General features: G+C 41.8%; 1 protein-coding gene across 1 annotated transcript in view; it reads left to right on the top strand.

Moving 5' to 3' along the window:
• The window catches only part of cnn3a (calponin 3, acidic a), a 35839-nt gene extending 16514 nt beyond the window's left edge, over positions 1-19325 (top strand). The window contains exons 2-7 of the mRNA XM_031307789.2: positions 8814-8935; positions 9856-9922; positions 10711-10848; positions 10962-11078; positions 15478-15624; positions 17239-19325. Coding sequence (XP_031163649.1) covers positions 8814-8935; positions 9856-9922; positions 10711-10848; positions 10962-11078; positions 15478-15624; positions 17239-17580 — 933 coding nt within the window. The 3' untranslated portion in view covers positions 17581-19325. The remainder of the gene's footprint in view (positions 1-8813; positions 8936-9855; positions 9923-10710; positions 10849-10961; positions 11079-15477; positions 15625-17238) is intronic.
• Positions 19326-20463: the final 1138 nt, after the last annotated feature.

Here is a 20463-nt window from a genome sequence, read left to right as displayed (position 1 = left end):
AAATGCAAAAATACATGTGAGGGTGTGGTAGAAACCTGTAACGGCTTATATAAAAACCGCAACCAAAGTACATACGCTAATGTAGACGTACAAAATCAAAAATACATTTGAAGTGATAGTACATTGTGACCCCCACCCTCTCTATGACAGCCAGCTTTTTACTAGGCATGGCACTATGATAACCTTAAGCAAAAATACGTCACGGCTTCACGGTATTATTAAACACAATGTATTTTATTTTTTAAACACACTGCACACTGGCAGGGAGAGGGATTTCTAAACTGCACTTTCTGTCCTTGAAGACTCCTAAAAAACAACTCTCGCAGCAGGAACGGTATGACAGAAAATGTCAGCGGTTTTGAATCTGACTTTTTTTAAACCGCGTTATACCTTGAAACCAGTAACAGGCCCATGCCTACTTTTTACTCCCCCTCCGAGTGTAGGCCATTCAGTAAGGCTATAACCACTTTTGATTTCATATGTGGTCTGACAACACTTTGTACAAACTACTTCTGTTGGAGCATAACCCGATTCTTGTTGTTGTTTCTACATCACGTACTGCACTTGTCACGGTCTGTTCTTGTTTACATTTCCCCTCCCACTGATAGGAAGCACAGTGTTGATGGCAAAGCATAGCAGTTCCCAAGTAATGTGCTGACAGCAGAGTTCTGATGATCAGTACGGTTGTGGGATGTGGGTGCTGCCATGTAATTACCTAGTCACTGGGATGCTTCCAATTTAGACTCGCAGGAAAGATTCTCGATCCTGAGGCGTTCCCAGGCCAGGTTGGAGATATAATCCCTCCACCTAGTCCTGGGTCTTCCCCGAGGCCTCCTCCCAGCTGGACGTGCCTGGAACACCTCCCTAGGGAGGCGCCCAGGGGGCATCCTTACCAGATGCCCAAACCACCTCATCTGGCTCCTTTCGACGTTGTGTGTCAAAAAAAGCTGTGGTGGATGAACACATTCCCGATGGATTACTTTGTAATGCGAATGCAGTATTTCTGCTTTACCTCGTGATTGTTGTGATGAGAGACAACATAACCAATGTGAAAAGCTGTCTCCAACTGGACTTCCAGTATTGTGTTTCATGTCTCACTGGTGCTTGAAAACGCACAGCCCCCTGTTGTTTTCGGTCTGAACAACCACCCCCCATAATTATGCTGTTAGAAATGTGTGGAAGGAGGGGGGTTCCAAACACTGTATTATGCCTAAGGCCATTAGTGTCAGTTAGTCTCACATTGCCAGCTCTATCTCCACAACGCTGTGGATTAAGATCTGGCTACACCACAGATGCATTCTGGGATAGGAGGGAAGAAAAGCTCTGGGTTGTTTGCATTTCTTTAAACCAGGCAGAGGTGGAGTTAATCATCCACAATGATCACATCACATCAGCACATCAACCCCAAAGGAGGGTGCTACAACCAGTCCAGATCAGGGTTAAACACAAACCAATACATAAATACGCAGTGACAAATAATGTTGGTACTTGAAACTGAACCCGCCCTCGTGTTTAGGAAATTAGCAAAAGGCCACGGCGTGGCATTTTCTACTAAAGACTAAAGCAATGTTTCTCCAATGGGGGTACGTGTACCCCTAGATGTACTTTGGAGTGCTGCAGGGCGTACGTGAGATTTCATTTTAAAAAGTAAAAAAAATGTCATATCAATCATGCGTAATTCCCTAAAATAATTATACTAATACACTGATTTAGTAATGGATTCTAAACATTTTGAAGTAGCATTTAAGTGTTTTTGACTACAAGCTTGCTGTTTAGTAAATCACCGATGGTGCAGCGCTGTATTCTACCTCTTTTATTAGGGCTGTGCAAAACAATCGATTCATATTCAAATCGTGATTCAAGCTCTACCGATTCAAAATCGATTCATAGAATTCCAAAAATCTTAATTTTTGTTTTTAATTGTATGTCTACTGCAATCACATGGGAAAAGTAACTACATTTACATACTGTGAATCGTTTTTGAATCAAATCGATTTTTGAATGAAATCGTGAGCCTAAAAATCGATATTGAATCGTGACCTTTTCTGAATCGTGCACCCCTACTCTTTATAGTTGGGCTTTTTTTTCTACCAAAAATTAAAGATGGTTCAATACCATTTTTTGCTTACCGATACCTGAACTTGCGTATGGACCGATACCGAGTACCGATCCCATACCAGTGTGTCATGTATTTGATCATGTTTTACCAGCTGTATACTACTATCCCTGTATGGATGGGATAGGATTGCTGTCTTTGTTGTACAGCCTGGCTTAGGTTAAACTTTTTGTGAAACATGAAAAACAATGAATGCCATAGAACTTTCTTTTACTATGCAGTTTGACAGCGAGTCATAACGGAAACAGAACAAATAAACTACTTTAAAGTAGATTTTCTTCAGGGCTTGATTACATAGTAACGGATCAGTGCATAAACTCCAGTACTTACCGATACCAGCATTTTAGGCGGTATTGGAAGCTGTTCCGATGGTATCGGTATTGGAACATCTCTACCAAAAATGTTTTTTGCTGGTCAGGGGGTACAGATGAAACGATATAGAGTAGTATAATAGTAGTTGCAACCCTAAATCTGTTCCTCTTCTCCTGAAACTCCTGACTTGTTGCCTGTGCTTTTTCTCTCTGTCCTCCCAGTTGATGACGTGGCTCCTCTCACCACCGTATGTGGTATGTTGCGTGTTTCTGAAGCTCGGAGGTGGTTGTCTATTAATGAATAGCAGCCTCGCTCTGTTTGCTCAGCCTCGGTTCACTACTCAGTCGGGCCAACGGCGTGACGGACGCCAATCAGCTTCATGCTGACTAACCGCTGCGGTTGGATGATATTTGTTTTCACGCTCAAGTGTTTCGGTTAACTTCACCTAACACCCTGGTTGGACCATTTGTAGCTGAATTCCTGACTGGGACCGGCTCAGACTACATTCTATGCATTCTTAAGAGTGTGTTAGACCGTAGCACTGACTTCACTGAACCTGTTTTGAACTGCGTGCAGTTTTGTGCTGTCATCAGGAAATGCTTTCGGGTACAGAGGTTTTGATTTTCTTTTTTTTCGGTTTTAACTTCCAGCTGGCTCGAATCGTGACCTTCCAGAATTTTTTCCTCAGCAGATCAGTTTTAATGGTTCCATCAAAAGAATTGGATCCCTTTTTCCAATGCCTGTTTTTTTTTTTTTTTTTTTTTCCCAGAGAGTTCTTGGCAATCTTCCTTCGAAAATAACTGCCTGGAGACGTGAAGAGGGAAAAAAAAAATTCCCCTCTCTATCGTTCTAGCTCTTTGGCCTCTGTGTGTGTGTGTGTGTGTGTGTGTGTGTGTGTGTGTGTGTGTATGTGTGTGTGTGTGTGGTTCCTCTGGTATCGTCAGACTCCACAGACACAAAACCATTAGTTCCCAAGTGACACAGCTTTCAGCCCTGACGTTATTACGAGCAGAGAAGATCCAACCTTGAACTCCAACCGTCCACTGTGTCACAGTTTGGAGCAACAACATCCTGCTTGGCTTTTAACCAGAACAGGGAGGAGGAGAGGGAATATGAAGATTCCAATATCTGTCTGTTCTTTACATGACAGCGAGCCGAGGTGTTGACTTCAATGAGCACTCTCCATTGCATTGGGTCCCTGGCAGCATGTTGGGCCTCTCCCTGTGACAGGTTCATCTGTTCCAGCTCTTGTGTCACAGTTCTGCGCCAGGTGGTTTTGGGCACCCCAGGTTTTCTTTTGCCAGGTTGTGTCCATCTTAAGGTGACTTTTGTGATGCGGTCCTGCTCCATCTTCAACACATGTCCTAGCCATCTCAGGCGTCTGTGCGTAATCTCCTTGGTGATGCTCCGGCTCCCCGTTTTCTTGGACAGTTTATTGTTGGAGATCTTATTAGGCCAAAAGATCTGGCATATTCGTCGGAGGCCTCCATCATGGGACACTTCCATTCTCCTCATGTCTGTTTTGACAACTCGCCAGCTCTCTGAACCGTACAGCAGAACAGACTTTACATTACAGTTATATATAGGAGCATCTTCGTTTTAAGGCTGTGTTGTTTTGATCTCCAGATGGGATGGAGTTGGGAGAAGGCACCCTGAGCCTTTCCCAGCCTTGCTTTAATGTCTTTAGATGCCCCGCTGTTCTTACTGATGTCCTTACCAATCAGCCACGTTAACTATAAACACCTGTGTGGTGTTCAGGGCCTTTGACGTATTTTCACTGTTTTTTTTTTTTTTTAAGTTCAATAATTGCAACATCTTTCCAAAAGAAAATGAGTAATTGTGTTAAATGGTGATTTTAATATGGACCAAAATGAGCGTGATTATGATTTGTTCCATAATCGTGCAGCCCTACTTGGGACAAAGTGTCTGATGTGATTGCTGTCAGGTTTCAGTGAAGGGAGGACAAGTGATGGACTGCAGCTGAAATGAAACGGCCCTTTTTTTGACACGAAGGACAAAACACTTAAAGTGTAAAATGTTTTGTCTTCAAGTCAAGGCCGCTAAACGGACTATAATGTCACGTTGTGCCACTAGGGGTCTCTCAATCAAAACAACAGCCAAAGACGGAGCAATGCTGGCATGGCACTCAGTTGGACCCCTGGTCATCCCGGGCCTTTGATTTTGCACATGCAAAAAAACTAAAAACCATACAGTGTTACATATACGACAAAATAAGTAAAAAAAGACATGCAGAGGAAACCCAGAAAACCCTCAAGGGCCTTGACATGTTGGGTTCCCTTAAATAAATCAACAAAAGGTAGCATGTAGAAAATAAAAACATAAAGAAAGCATAGTCTATAAAAAAGGGACAGAAGAAAGGAACAATTAAATGATGAGAGAAAAAGATTGAAGAAAGAGAGAAAGTAATCCAAAAAAAACATGTTAGTTACTGATTTTTCACAGATCTTTTTGAATGAGTCAAATTTTTCCATAGCCTGGGAGGGAGAGAATTCCATATCCTAGAACCTCTGTAATGAATTCTGAGTTGGGATGGGGTGGTTCATGTTGGGGGGGGGGGCAGATGGGTGCTACACATTGGTGGTGGTAGAGAGTAGTCACCCCCCGTGAAGTGCGTTGAGTGTGTGTGATTAAGCACTATATAGATTAGGGTTGCAAGATATGAGGGAAATACGCAAAAACATTGTAAATACTGCGATAACGATTTTACTTGCGATAAATAAACCGAGATTAACCCTTGTGTTGTCTTCCCGTCAACCAGGAAACTCTGTTTTTCTGGGTCCAAATTTAAAAAATACAAACTTTTTTTTCAACACTTTTGCCACTTTTCCTGATGTTTTTTGTCACTTTTTCTCAATGTTTTTGAAGCTTTTCCCAACGCTTTTGTCACTTTTTTCCAAAGTTTTTGTCCTGCGCTTTTTTGAATATTTTTACGACATTTGTCACTTTTTTCAACGTTCTTTTTATTTTTTTATTTTTTTCAAATGCTATAAAATTGAAAAAAACAAATTCAGTGACAGTAGTGAACTGATCATTTATTTTACTTGTGAAGAGCGGTGCATGGAACCATCCACGTTATTGTTTTTTTTTTGTTGTGTGACAATTTTGGATGAAAGAAACCCAAATTTCTGATATAGAAACTTTTTGAAAATGGGTCAGATTAGACCCGAGGACAACAGGGGGGTTAAAGTGTTCTCAGTTCCGCAACTTTCAGTATTCTCCTCAAATACAACAAATTGCTTGTTGAATTTTAAACGAATGAAAGGAAATCATTTCCAACATTCTTTTATTGAACAAATTGAACGTGAAAGGCAGCACAACAAAAGATTGGAAAAGGTTTTCTGCTGTCGCAGCCTTTCGCCATGTGGTTATTGCGGCAGTTGATATTGCGATGACGATTAAAAAAAAAAGTGACATATTTTGCAGCCCTAATATAAATGCAATGAGTTATTATTATTTATTATCCGCAAAGGTTTCCTCATCTCCAAAACAAACGGACCCGGTGATTTAAACCGGTAAAACATAGATGTTTAACGTGAAACTGCCTCATTCAGTGTTTTTATCCGCCGATGTTGGACACGTTGGCTGCAGGAGCCCAGCTGCCGCTTGCTCAGCTTGTTTCTCTGATAACTTCAGATCCAGACGCCCAATGTCTAAAATCCTTTATCCGGGTTAAAATATAAAAACAGATGAAAGCAAACAAGATCTAAAAAGTGTATCGTAAAAATGTGGCTTAAAACTGCTCTGAGATGGACACCAGATGGTTTGTGTCGTGTGGTTCTTTTGACTATAAACTGCCGCCGACTCTTTGCCCTGCTGTGGATGAGCAGTGTCTGTGGGCTGTTTATGCACAGGCCGCCAACATTTAAATGTTAGGAGATGACAGGAGCAAATGGGAAGATTATAGATAGAATTTTTTTCCATAGCACCACTGTCAGACTTTCCCCCTGCTTTATATATCAGATTTCTGTCAGCTCGGGTCTTCAATGTTTTTTAAGCCCAGGACCCCTTAACTGAGAGAGAGACGGAGCAGGGGCCCCTACTACATATATTGTATAAAATGAAGTTGCATATTAAATTGGGCCTACAATAACGTGTAGGCAGCCTAAAGCCTTTATACCGCCCATAGAATACTAAGCTTTAAAAATAATAATTGTTGGCATGATTTTATAAATCAGGTTTTAATGTTAAACATACATGTGGCACAGTGAATTTTTAGGATGAACTGTATCTGTGGATGACTACCTTACTATAAGCCAGTAAGACCATCATCAATGTGTTTTTTTCACAAATAGGCTGATTTATATCTGCTAATGATTTGTTGGATTCATGTTAAGACATTTTCATTTTTGAAAAAACTTTCAAAAGTTGCAAAGAAACTCCCTTCATTCATGTTGCCCGATGATGGTCTAGTACCGAAACGTTGCCTGCTATTAAATTTATTTTTTGCAAGTTAGACAGCGTGCGGGAGTTTCTTTGCAACTTTTGACTTACTTATCCCCCTCCGGCGCACCTGTCTCACGTTATAGATGTGCAAAGTATTTTTTTCTGTAATGAAAAACTTTAAAAAACTTGACAATAATTTGGTGGGCCCCTTGCAGTAACTCTGAGGACCCCCTAGGGGCCCCGGACCCCATGTTGAAGACCTCTGCCATTGGAGAGTATTGGGTAACTCAGGGCATGATAAATGGGTTCATATGTCTGAAACTGACTAGAGTAGTCTGTAAAAATGTGTCCTCCACACTAGCAGACAGTTTCTCTTAGAGCTGAACGATATAGGGAACAAAATCTAATTGTGATTTTTCTGCCAAATATTGCGATGACGATTCAATTTGCGATATTTCTTCTTAAAAGTTTAGCTAAAGTTCAATACTCACTGTGTAACAGATACATGTCATGGAGCATTATAACATGAGACACCATCAAAACTGCTCTATATTCTTATGCAAGGATGAGAACATAGATATGAATTGCCAGCAAGTGTTTTTAAAGTTAAATTTATAGAAAACAATTCCAATAAAAAATACTAGTACTTTCCTGTAAAGTGAAATGTCTGATCTGCCTCAGTTCAACAGCAGCATCTACATACTACACCTTCTACCATCTTGTTCAATAAAGGAATACAAAATAAATTAAAGCTGCAAGCAGCGATGGACGGGCCCTTGCGTCTCTGCGTGCGTCGGGGTTACTGGCGGACGCCGCTCCTTGCGACCATGCATTTGCGCGGCACTCAGACACCGCAAATCGTCACCAATGAAAAGGGAACTCCCTGCTGAGTTCAATGATACCTCACACAAGATGCTACGTCATACAGTTCATTAGCTGTGAAAGGGGGCGTGGCCAACGTATAGGGGTCGGGTCAAACCTTTACCAATAAAAAAGGAAGTCTCTGCTGAGTTCATTGATACATCACATAAGACTCTACCTTAAACGGGCCACCATTTATAAAAGGGGGCGTGGCTAAGTACAGAAGGGCGGCCCAAACCATCACCAATGAATAAGGAACTGTCTGTTGAGTTCAATGATACCTCACACAAGGGTATACCTTAAACGGTTCAAATGTTCTGAAAGGGGGCGTGGCCTGAGTAAGTGGGCGTCGTTATATTATAGGGGCCGATTCAGTATCACATGTAGACCACAAATTCTAAGTTTCATGTAAATCGGATGATGTTTGTCATATAAGGCTGATTTCTTGTTGCCAGCGGAGGGCGCTATCACCAAAAGTCAATATTGACCTGTTGGTGTCCTCAGGCCTGGACCCTTGTTGATTCTGTGAAATTTCAAGCAGATATGACAATGTATACTGTAGTTACAGCCACTTTCTCATTCATCGCTAACACTCAAAATGGCCGCCATGCCACGCCCACACCGTCTGACGAAAAGTTTTTCTTTTAATAACTTTTCATCTTTAAGGTGTTGGGATGATAGAGACCAAGTTTGAAGTCCGCCGGAGATGAGAAGGGTATGTATGACTTGTCTAACTCTGGGGGATACGGTGAATAAGACAAAGTCCCAATAAGTCGGCGTGTTCCTTTAATGTTGCCCTCAATCATTTTTAATTTTTCCTGCCTTCAACTTATGCAAAATGCAGCTGCTCGCTTTTTAACGAAGGCCTCCAGGCCTGCACACATCCCCCCGTTCTTTACACTCTCCACTGGCTCCCGGTGCGGTTTAGAATCCAATTGTAAGATTTGAATGTTTATCGTTTCTGTCCAAGATTTTAACCCTTCGCCAAAAACAACAGGTCTTCCAGCGATCTTTTTATCGATGCTTTTACCCTGTAGCACTTTGAGATTGGTTTTAAATGTAAAGTGCGTTATACATAACATGTATTATTATAATAATAAAACAATGTTTTATCTTTCAGATTGCTCAGAAATATGACACACAAAAGGAGGAGGAGCTCCGTTTCTGGATTGAGGAGGTGACAGGAATGTCTATCGGAGAGAACTTCCAGAAAGGCTTGAAGGATGGAGTCATCCTCTGCGAGTAAGTGAGTGTGTGTGTGTGTGTGTCCATGTGTGTGCCAGAGTTTTTGCAAACACATTTTTTTTTAATATTCCTGGTTTGATGGCAAAATGTGAACTAAAATGTATCCTCCATAGTAGGGCTGCACCATATATCGTTTTTTTTAATTATTATTTATTGTCATGGCGATATCAACTGCCGCAATAAAAACATCTTGAAAGGCTGCAGCATTTCACGAACACACTCAGAGATTTTTGTGTTAGTTTAAAGAAAATTTGAGCAGAAAACCACTGTTTTTAGTTTTAATGTTCAATTCAATGTTGAAATTGTTCAATAAAAGAATGCTGGGAATGTTTTCCTCTCATTTGTTTTAAATTGACCAAGCTATTTGTGGTATTTTAGTAGAATACTGAAAGTAGACTCAAGTAGTATCCTTATCGCTAGGGATGGGCATCGTTTGGATTTTAACGATTCTGATTCCAATTGCGATTCTTCCTTTTGATTCCGGTTCTTATCGATTCCAATTCTATGAGGGGTGGAGTTGAAACGGGTCACCTGCTTATTTCACAAATAAGAGGAAAGTTTTATTTTGATTCAATGGTGGTTTGCAGTTTTACAGCTTTTTTTTTTAAGGTGAAATAAAGCCAGACTAGAGCGCTGCTCACTGTGCTCTAAGGCTGCAACACAACAAGCGCCTGGCCGCTACGGAAACAAAAACTTACACGTTAAATTTGGAACCCATGATCAGATTGAAACCAAATCCTCCAATCCTCTAATTTTTGAAATGATTCCAAGTAGGAATCGGTTCTCGATGCCCAACCCTACTTATCGTGATATTCAACAACGTTATCCCATATTTCCCTCATATCGTGCAGCCCTGCTCCATAGTTGATGGATGGCGTTATATTCCGATACATGTTGTGTTTTCCTTCCTCTCTCAGACTGATCAATAAGCTGCAACCTGGTTCGGTAAAGAAAATCAACCTTTCCCAGCTCAACTGGCACAAGGTAAGACCTGACGCTCATTAGTAACGACTCCTTTAGGACCAGTCTCAGGGGTTTTCCTTGCATAGAGGAATTTTTAGCCAGCACCAAAGGAAAATCACTAGTGTCAAAATGAGAAGAATTGATAGAAGAAATAGCACTTCAAATCCTCTCTGAATGTGTGTAATAGGAATTAATCCAACAACCGTTGAACAAGCAGAACAAGAATTTAAATAGGTCCAGAGTCAGGCTGTGCCGGACTCTCCAGGTGATTTTTAACGGGAGTATTTAAATATAAAAAAAAAAGTTTTGTTGATTGGGGTTTCATGTACTCCAGCTTAATACACATTTTTGTTTATGAAATTGTAAGTAAAAACAGAAACTCTCAAACTGCCAATACGCTCATTGACAGTCATTAAGTCTTTTCCTGTATATCGGTAGTGTAAATTAAAAGAAATATAGACTTTATGATCCATACACACCTGGCATACAAAATATAAATAGAAGACTGTCCTGTTTTTACACTTGTAGAGCAGATCTCCGTGGAGCAGACGCACCACTACGCTGCTCTCTGTCCGGTGTAGCCAGTTTCATTGATAATAGTGGAAGCGTAGTGTTGGAACGTACGTTAGACGTGTAATGTAGCCAGCCTGTAAGAGAGAAGTGGACTCATTCATGAAGCTTTCACTGCTTTCCACTAACAGCTTTATTTGTGCCGTTGTTGCTTCCTCCTGGTTTTTGTTGGACTCCCTGTCCCAGCCCCCGTCACTCCTTTTTTTTCTCTTCTTCTCTTTTTCCGTTGCTCTCTGCAGCTGGAAAACCTTGGGAATTTCATCAAAGCTATCCTGGCCTTTGGCCTAAAGCCCAATGACATATTTGAGGCCAATGACCTGTTTGAAAATGGGAACATGACTCAAGTCCAGACTACACTGCTCGCACTGGCCAGCATGGTGAGTGAAGGCAGAGTAACAGAGGGTCATTGTCTACTGAGGAACACATTTTCTATTGCCATTTGAAATCTAATGTCCCATCAGTCCTTTGACCAGCATGCCGTCTCTGTTAGGGAAAGACCAAAGGTATGGACTCAAAGATTGACATCGGGGTGAAATATGCAGACAAACAGGCTCGACATTTCGACGATGAGAAGATCAAGGCCGGTCAGTGTGTCATTGGACTGCAGGTAACTATGACTGGTGATAAAATGCTTCTTAAGGCCAACACACACACTTATATTTCAGGCTGACGTCACTGAGAGCCGATGGTTTGTTTGTAGCTTAAAGTATAACCACATTTGTGCAAGAGAAATAAACAGATTCAGCATTTTCCCTAGAGAGTCTTATTTCTCCTGCAGGGAAACATCCATTCCATCTGAAACTTGCCATTAAAAGCCAGAATAGGGTAGGTTTAGGAGCTCCTTTAAATTAGGACAAACCCCCAGTCTATTCCATGACAGAAACTGCTACATAACTGCCTTTTAAATAAAGAAACAGAAGCCTGTTGCACCAGCTGCGTTCTCTCTCTTAAGTTCAGGTGTAATGTCCACACTAAACGAGCGCCCGAAAGTACGGTAACGTTAGAGATAGAGAGAGACTGAAGAGAGAGAGCGCCCAGCGGCGTCAGAACAAAGCAGTGAATCAGCGAAATAAAACGTGTTTTCGCCGATTCATCATTAGAAATGTAACTGTAGCAAGCATCTCACTATCACTAACGTTATCCACATTCATACACAAACGAAACAAATGATATATCCAGCTACCAAAAAGCCTGCAAGTCGGAAGTAGAATGGAAAAAGAACGAGGCGTTGTCATGGAGATGTTACACCGTCTAAAAATGCAAACAGCCGGAGAAAATCTTACCGTGGTCCTCAAAGCGGCCGCTTCCAAGAGATTGACAGGAGAGTGTGTGATTAAATGACAGAAAAACGAAATGATGGGTTGCCCATTACCAGATTCACCTGAAGGCCTTGGAAACATTTACTGTTAATTTAAATGTGACCCTTTCATCTAAAAAGATATTGAAAATATTTGATTTAAAAGATGTTAAAAAGAACAGCCTTGGGCGCCCAGATAGCTCAGCTGGTAGAGGGGTGCCCACATATAGAGGTTTACTCCTCGACACAGCAGCCGTGGGTTTGACTCCGACCTGCGGCCCTTTGCTGCATGTCATTCCCCCCCTCTCTCTCCCCTTTCATGTCTTCAGCTGTCCTATCAAAATAAAGGCTGAAAATGCCCCAAAAAAATAATCTTAAAAAAAATAAAATAAAAAAAGAACAGCCTACCTTGTTTTATTCAATGTGTTTTTATTAGAATTATTTTCAAATAAAATTATTTTCTTTATGAAAACGACAGTTGGCTTTTTAGAGTATTTTTCCAAAAATGAGTCTTTTAAATCCGGGTGGTCTTATATCCGGACCAGTACAGTAGTAGTAGTAGTAGTAGTAGTAGTAGTTTGATACTAAAGTTGTGTCCATGTTTAGTTACGCTGGCGTAAAGTCCACACTAACCATCATTTTGTCGCAGAAAATGACGTTTTCACTTCCCATGGCCAATCAGTGGAAAGCACCATTCTTTAACCAATGTTTATTATTATAATAAGATTATTCTAACCGTGCAATTAGCAAAGAAGCTAATTGCTAAAAATAGCTAAAAACAGCCTCAGAAAGGTACATAAAACAGGACACAGAGTTACGACTGATGATTAGGTGATCATTATTTAACCTTAACCTACAGCTAACGTTGGTGCACAATAGAGTGCGGATCGGGCCGCATTTTTCTGTCCGAGCCCGGCCTGCGTCCGACAGAGGACCCGAGCCCGACACAGTTACCATCTTATTTTTTGTTCTCATACTAATGACACATGTACATTTGTTTGCGTGGAAAGCTTTTATTAAGCAATTGTAGGAAGGCATTCAGAAATGTCAACAGATGAGGTCATCAGCTCACACGGGGCAACAAGCTCATGTTACATAATAGACCTTTTTCACAGCAGACATGTTGACATGTCATAGTAGGAAAAGCACAGCTTTATTCAAAACCATTAATGATGGCTGCCTTCCACTTAGGAGAGGTCCTGGTAGTGTTCATGCTGACTCACTGAAATAGCTTACTGGGACACTTGATGGAACTGAGCCATCGTTAAGGTGATCAATGTCAGCTGGGCTCTTCCTACTATGACAAGTCAACATGTCTGCTGTGAAAAAGGTCCATAAGCTGTTTTAAATTTAAAATGTTTTAAATCAATGCTTTATCGTGCTGATGTTGACCGAGCCCAACCCGAACATCATTTCTAAATATCTGTCTGAACCAAGCCCCCAGGAAGAGCGCCGAGTCTAAAAGCCACCATGGGCTTAGCGGATAACGGTGGTACTGCACCCCATGGCCCAGAAAGACTTTTCACATAGACTTTGTATGGCGAAAGAAACGTCTGTGTTTCAGTGGATAATTTGTTTCTGGGTATATCAACTTACCAGCCCGAACACTGAAAGGGTCCTTGTTTAAAACGTTACGTTTTTAACATTTTTAACATTCACTAAAAGCGAATCCAGAATTATTAAATTTGGCATGATGAACGCGCATAGTGGACGCGAGCAGAGCCGCGGGACTGCGCCCGCCCGCTCACATGACTGTTCTCCCGAGCTCATGTAGCTAGCTGTAATAATGGATATAGCTAATGGTTGTAATTCACCATGTGTTCTATTAATGGCGTTTTTCCATTACATGGTACCTGCTCGACTCGACACGACACACTGTGCGTCCGTTTTCCATTGCAGATTTTAGTTCCGCCTCAGCGTGGCTGGTCGTCTGCCGGTTCGACGCACACACCAGCGCACAAGTATAAACATCAGGCCACTTGAGCTTGTTTTACAGTTCTGTGGAGGCTCCACGCAGGCAGAGCTTTCACCGTAGCCTATGTAATATGTGGCCTGATGTATACATTTGTCAGCTGGTGTGTGCGTCGAGCCAGCATGTGTGTGTGTACGTAGGATACGGTGAAAGCTCTGCTGGAGCCTCCGCAGAACTGTAAACAAGCAGCGCCGTAGTAAACTGCCGTGACCTAACGTGACACACACACAGAACGAAGGTGTGTGTTGTTGCCAGAAGACACATTTAGTTTCTAAAGAAGCTGGAGGCAGCAAAAAAAGTACCTGTTAGCAGGTACCAGGTACTTTTTTTCGTAATGGAAAACCAAAAAAGGCGAGTAGAGTCGAGGCGAGTCGAGCAGGTACCATGTAATGGAAAAGCGCCATAATACGTCCATGGTATTATCCTATGAAGTCATGATACATCCCAGGGATGTATGTAGCTGCTGTAAAGCCTGTTAGCTACGTGGATGTAACGTCATTAGCGTTTCCCAAACTGGCGGGCTATCGGCTAGCTAGCTGGTTGCTAACATCAGGGGTAGCTAGCATGGCTGTATTAAGATCTATACATAGCTAGCTATATGCCTACATAACGTTACTACAAACATAGTGATTACATCGCCTTGGTTCTCTCTTATGATACATCCGAGGGCTGTATGCTGTAAAGCTTGTAACGTGGATGAGAGCTGAAGCCATGGATGAGCTCTGTTCACGAAACTGCAGGCTAACAGCTAGCTAGTGCTAGTTAGTAGGTAGCTAGCTAGTAGCACAACATAATTATTAAATCTCCTTGGTTGTCTAGCTAAATACATCTATCGTTTATTTAGCTAAGCATGTAAACGATCGGGAACAACGAAAACAGTGTTTAACGTTAGTGAATATTTTAGACAATGAAAACGGCGAGTTCATGAGTTCGCCACTTGTAAGAGACACGACAGAGAAGCTCATGAACGCGCATGTTGCTATCGGTTGCTACGACAACGCAAACAAATTGTTGCTAGTGCGCATGCCCATCGTGAGCCAACCAGCGTTATGGGCCAACAATGCGGAAGAGCCGAGCTCCATGTTTGCTTTATGCGCTTTTGAGCACTTTCATTGGAACGTACGGAGCTTCCCGCCGAACACTGTATCCAGTTCTCTTAATACATCCATGGTCTGAACCCGGCCCGGCCCGTCGGGTACCGCTGGGTCCCGTCAGGCTCGGATCGGGTTTCCATCCATCTAGTGCACAATACCAACAGTGACATTGATTGGTGGAACAATAACTTCATGGGGTAATATACGTTACGGACAGATTCAATTTTATAACAAACATGATGATAGCCTACACTGGAAAACTGTTGAATTAACATTAGTAACGTTAGCTGTTAATTAGAAGGTTATCTAACCCAAGTGTGCTGCCAGCAGGTTGGTCATCCTCTGTATCTCCCCTCGTGGAAAACAAAAGCGTGAGTATTAATCAAAATCATAGATATCCAAGGGCTGTAATGTGTACCAGAAAATGTGTTGCCGACGCAAAACAGCCGGTTGCTCCTCCTCATCCTCCAAGTTATCCTACCTTTTAAAACGATCACGGAAGGCTTGTATCATGTGGACGCGCCGGCAGTTTTCTTGTCATTACTTAGAATTCCTCATGGGGGAGACAGAAACTACGCACTGTAGCTGTAAGTAAGAGGATATGTGGTTAGATTTGATCCCATCTCTGGCCTTTTGTTCTCAGATGGGGACAAACAAGTGTGCGAGTCAGGCTGGAATGACTGCCTATGGAACCAGAAGACATCTGTATGATCCAAAGACTCAGTCTGACAAACCCTACGACCAGACCACCATCAGCCTGCAGATGGGAACCAACAAAGGAGCCAGCCAGGTTAAAACCCACTCCTCTTCTAATGCTGCTCTCATTGGATCTTTGTATTTTCAATAAATCCCTAGAGGAGACCAAAACAATTGAATACTTAGTGTGACTAGGCCTGTAACAATTATTACATAATTGTCTAATCGCAATTTTTTATTTTTTTACTTAATCACGGTTTCTTTTTTTTAATGGCAATTAATGCTAACATTGGCTAAGGTCCTAAGGGGTATGACTGTTGATTAGGGTTGGGTACCGAACTCTGTACTTTTTTGGGTACCGACCGAATTACGTTGGTACTACCTAGGACCGATTCACGTTAAATCAAACGGTGCAAAATGTTGGCACCTGAGAGCGCCTAAGGGCGAGCTTCTCTGTACTCTCTGCATGTTGACAGAGCAGGGCTCCGACACACACACACACACACATGCGCGCAGAGGTGGGGACAGTGCGAACTCCAGCAAACTACGTTGTCTCTGCAGTTTTGTTGAAGTCACGGCAATGCCAGTAAAGTGGTTGCAAGTGTGGTTACAGTTATCGAAACTTCACACAGACAGTGTTTGCTGCTTAATATGATATTAATGGCGATCGCGTTGCTGTTGACATTACACTTCCTCTGACACAAGCAGGCACAACAGTGGTTTCTATGCCCTGCTGACTGACTGACAGGCTGAGGTTGTAAGGCAAGGCAACTTTATTTCTACAGCATATTTCAGCAACAAGGCAATTAACAGTAGCAACAACAAAAATAAGTTAATTCTACCATTTATTCATTACTTTGAACTAGTTATTTCTACCATTTTTTTTTATCGCCATGGCACAACAAACAATGAACACATTGCGGAAAGCTGCGTCTCATCGCGAAAGACACTCTTTCTTTCGACAGATTTCTTTGTATTGAAAGAAAATGGCGGTAGAAAACTGCACTCTAAAATTTAACTGTCATTCCTTTTTTTAGTAGTGCCTTTTATATTCAATTCAGTGTTTAATTTGTTATGTTTTAGCAAAAATACTGAGAGCAGCTGAAATGCAGAACGGAGTACACTTCAATATCTGTTTATTTATCGCGCGTGATTTTGTTAGCACGATATTGAACAACGTTATTGCATGTTTCCCTCATATCATGCAGCTCTAGTTTAAATGTATTCATCCACAAGAATGTGTGCACCTAGAACAGAGCAATTAATGCAAGGAGTAGGATTGGGCATCAAGAACCCGTTCCAACTTGGAATCGTTTCAAACATTTGGTTTCGGAACATCTGTTCCAAATTTAACATGTGCAAGTTTTGGTTTCTGTAGCAGCCACTGTTCTTCCAGGCGCTTGTTGTGTTGCAGCCATGGAGCACAGTAAGTGGCGCTCTATTGTGGCTTTACTTTACATTGAAAAAGCCCAGTAAAACTGTATACCCCCATTGAATCAAAATAAAATGTTTCTCTTATCTGTGAAATAAGCATTGAGACCCGTTTTTAACACCACCCCTCAAAGAACTGGAATCGAAAGGAAGATTCAGAATTTGAATCAGAATTGTTAAAATCAAAACGATGCCCAACCCTAGCAAGGAGAGTATACAGTATGTGCACTGCCTGCATCATGTGGTAAGGTTTCCGCTGCGTTGTGGTTTCCTGCAGGCGGGCATGTCAGCCCCCGGTACCCGCAGAGACATCTATGACCAGAAGGTGGTGCAGCAGCCGCTGGACAACTCCACCATCTCCCTCCAGATGGGCACCAACAAGGTGGCGTCTCAGCGGGGCATGAGTGTGTACGGCCTGGGGCGGCAGGTCTACGACCCCAAGTACTGCGCCCCGCCAACGGAGCCGGTCATCCACGCCAACGGCAGCCAGGGCACCGGCACCAATGGCTCAGAGATCAGCGACAGTGACTATCAGGCCGAGTTCCCGGAGGACGAGTACCACGGAGGCTACCATGATGACTACAGCGCCCATTACAATGATCAGGGCATTGACTATTAGCGGAGACCTCCCCTCCCCTCCAGATCAGTATTACCTTAGTGTACTCTTATCAACTACGCAACAGAGCAAGTCTTTTGCTATCCTCACTAGTCTTTTTCTTCTCTCCAAGCATACGATGAATTGTTGCTTTGAGTGCTTTTCCTTCTTCACCTAGACTCTTTAATCTGAGCAGCAAAGGGTTGTGAGAAGCGGTAGTGGCATAGAATAATGAGATACAGTGCTGATAAATGTTTCACGGCATTGTCTTTTAATACCCCACTTTTTAAATGTGTTTTCATGATGGAACACTTAAGTAGTGATAAGTCTGTGGACCGATGGCGTAGCATCAGGTGAAGCTGCTGCATTCCAGTGTTTGTATTCCTTGACTGAAACTGGGCTGACGATCCACGCAAAGAGAATTCATCATTAGGCTGATCTCGGACACACACAGTATGCACATACAGAGTCACCGATTTTATGGTTAGGTAAGATCTGAACCAGCCGAGGGCAGTATCCCTGACGCCACTTTTCAAGGCGATCCAATAGAGTAGAATGATCGACTGTGTCAAAATGTTTAGCATTAATTAGGGCTGCCCCCTGTTAGTCGATTAGTCGACTCATCGTTCGTTTTGGCGTTAGTCGACTAAGATTTCTTTAGTCTATTTTTCATGCTGAATGACTTCTTTCCAAGAAACTTCCGAGCACGTCTCTGGTAAACACAAGATTTAAAGCCATGCTTTTGCATGATTCTTCCATCAGTCAACAAAATCACGAGTGTCAAGCCCAGTTCAGACCAGAGATTTGCGACAAGACGAAACTGTTTTAGGACATCGTAGACAAAAGCGGTCTGAACCGGCCCGTGTCATCTCGACTCAAACCAGCTGATGGTGTGGCTGCGACTCAGCTGGTGGAGTCTCCAGAGGCTGGTTTTACAATGTAAGGGACGTCTCCTGTTTCAACAGCTAATAGAGAAGTCATCTTGTAAAGTCAGCTACAATAAAATGATCTATTATCCATGTTATTTCTGTTACAAACTGTTAACGACTCAGCTCAACGACTGAGGGAAGAGAGGGAGCGCCTCGGACAAAGCCCTGAATCAGAGAAACAAAACGTGTTTTCGCCGATTCATCACTAGAAATGTAACTGCAGCTCACTATCACTAACGTTATCCACATTCATATTTAGACGCAACAAATGAAATATTCAGCTTTAAAATGCCTGGAAGTCGGATGGAAGTACAAAGAGCCGTTGCTATGGAGATGATACCCCGTCCCGTCTCGTCTTGTCTCATTGGTGTAAACTGGTAGCTTTCCGAACGCTGCAGACCGACTCGTTGAAAGAAGTTACAAGTTTACACTCGTCTCGTCGTGAATCTTTGGTCTGAACTGGACTTTAGTTGACTAAGAATTCCTTTAATCGAGGACAGCCCTACTGATCTCCCCTCTGTGTTCCGTCTGTATTCAGCCACAGTTTTTGATACTGGTATTCCTTTTTTTTTTTTTATCTACATTTAATCACTAGATAGTGTTTTTATTTTTTAAATGATGAGCATGGTGGCTGTTCGGATAGTGCAGATGACCAAACCCAAGCTGACTCTATTTTACAGACACACTTCCTTTGCTCTATTACATGACTATATTTTCATATTATTCCCCCTTTGTATTCCCAAACTGTATTTATTGCAATGTCTCTCATTGTAAAACAGTCCACTGTTATATGGGTCGTAAAGAAATGGTATGTTATAAATAAAGCCTTAAATTCTTCAATTCTGGAAGCCTGTCTGCACACTATTGTTACCAACACATCACGTGTCCAGCTCTATTGGAAGAAGCTGAACAGTGTTAACATTTCAGAACATCTAAAGTCATTTCATGCTGTATTCCTTACGGAGTGGAAAGATTGCAGCTCTGAAACGGAAGTGTGTAGTTCTGAAGCATTTCAGTGGTTAATTCTTAGCAAACAGCAGCAACGTGGAGGCTGGTTTAAAAAAAAAACTAGCACTCGTACTGATATTTCTCGAAACGACAAGGGACTCAAATGTATCACCTGACTAATTTTAAACAAAGTGGAATATTGTTATCATATGATGGCTAACTCAATTTCAAAGGGTGATTGTATTTATCATGAGAAAGGCTTAAAGGAAATGTCTTGTGATGTCCTGTACTTTTTCCAATGGTCAACAATTCCCAATTAGCAGAGCCAAACCAACAAATCAGCCATAGTATCCCACTAACAAGCATTGTCTGTGTATCCAAAGCCTGATGGATCTTATTCCACTACCTCCGAGGATGGAGTACTTTAGCAATCCCAATGGGAAATCGCAGTGTTACAGCAGCCAACTCACATAAACACAAAAAACAAATGAGGTAAATGTATTAAATGGTAGAAAATACAGTTACACTTTACTTAAAGGTATCTACATAAGAGTGACATGACACTGTCATGAACTTGTCATAAACATGACAATGTTTATGACATAACGCTTCTTTTAGTAAGTGTCATTTGGTTTTTGTCATGACAAGTTATGGTTATGGTTATGGTTAGGGTTAGAGTTAGGGTTAGGGTTCATGTGTCATCACTGTGTCATGTGTTCATGACACTGTCATGTCACTCTTATGTAGTTACCTTCAAGTAAAGTGTTACCGAAAATACAATAAAGAGGCAAATATTAAAAAAATAACTAAATTAGAAGGTAACAAAAGATGAGAATAAAGACTAAAGGTCGGCCCATAATCTTTGACTTTAGTATGTAATATATTGAATATTCTGTACAACACTGCCCAGTAATAATACACTGTGCATTGGTAGAGCATGTTGAGTAGATATTGGTTTTCTCATACAGTAAGATGCAGGATTGTGCTTGGATATTAAAATATAATTAAATTATAACTAAACAACTGTACA

This window comes from Sander lucioperca, chromosome 23 (assembly GCF_008315115.2).
Source record: "Sander lucioperca isolate FBNREF2018 chromosome 23, SLUC_FBN_1.2, whole genome shotgun sequence".
In the NCBI taxonomy this organism is placed as follows: domain Eukaryota; kingdom Metazoa; phylum Chordata; class Actinopteri; order Perciformes; family Percidae; genus Sander; species Sander lucioperca.
Note: the sequence above shows the minus strand (reverse complement) of the source record. Positions and strands in the feature narration are given on the sequence as shown.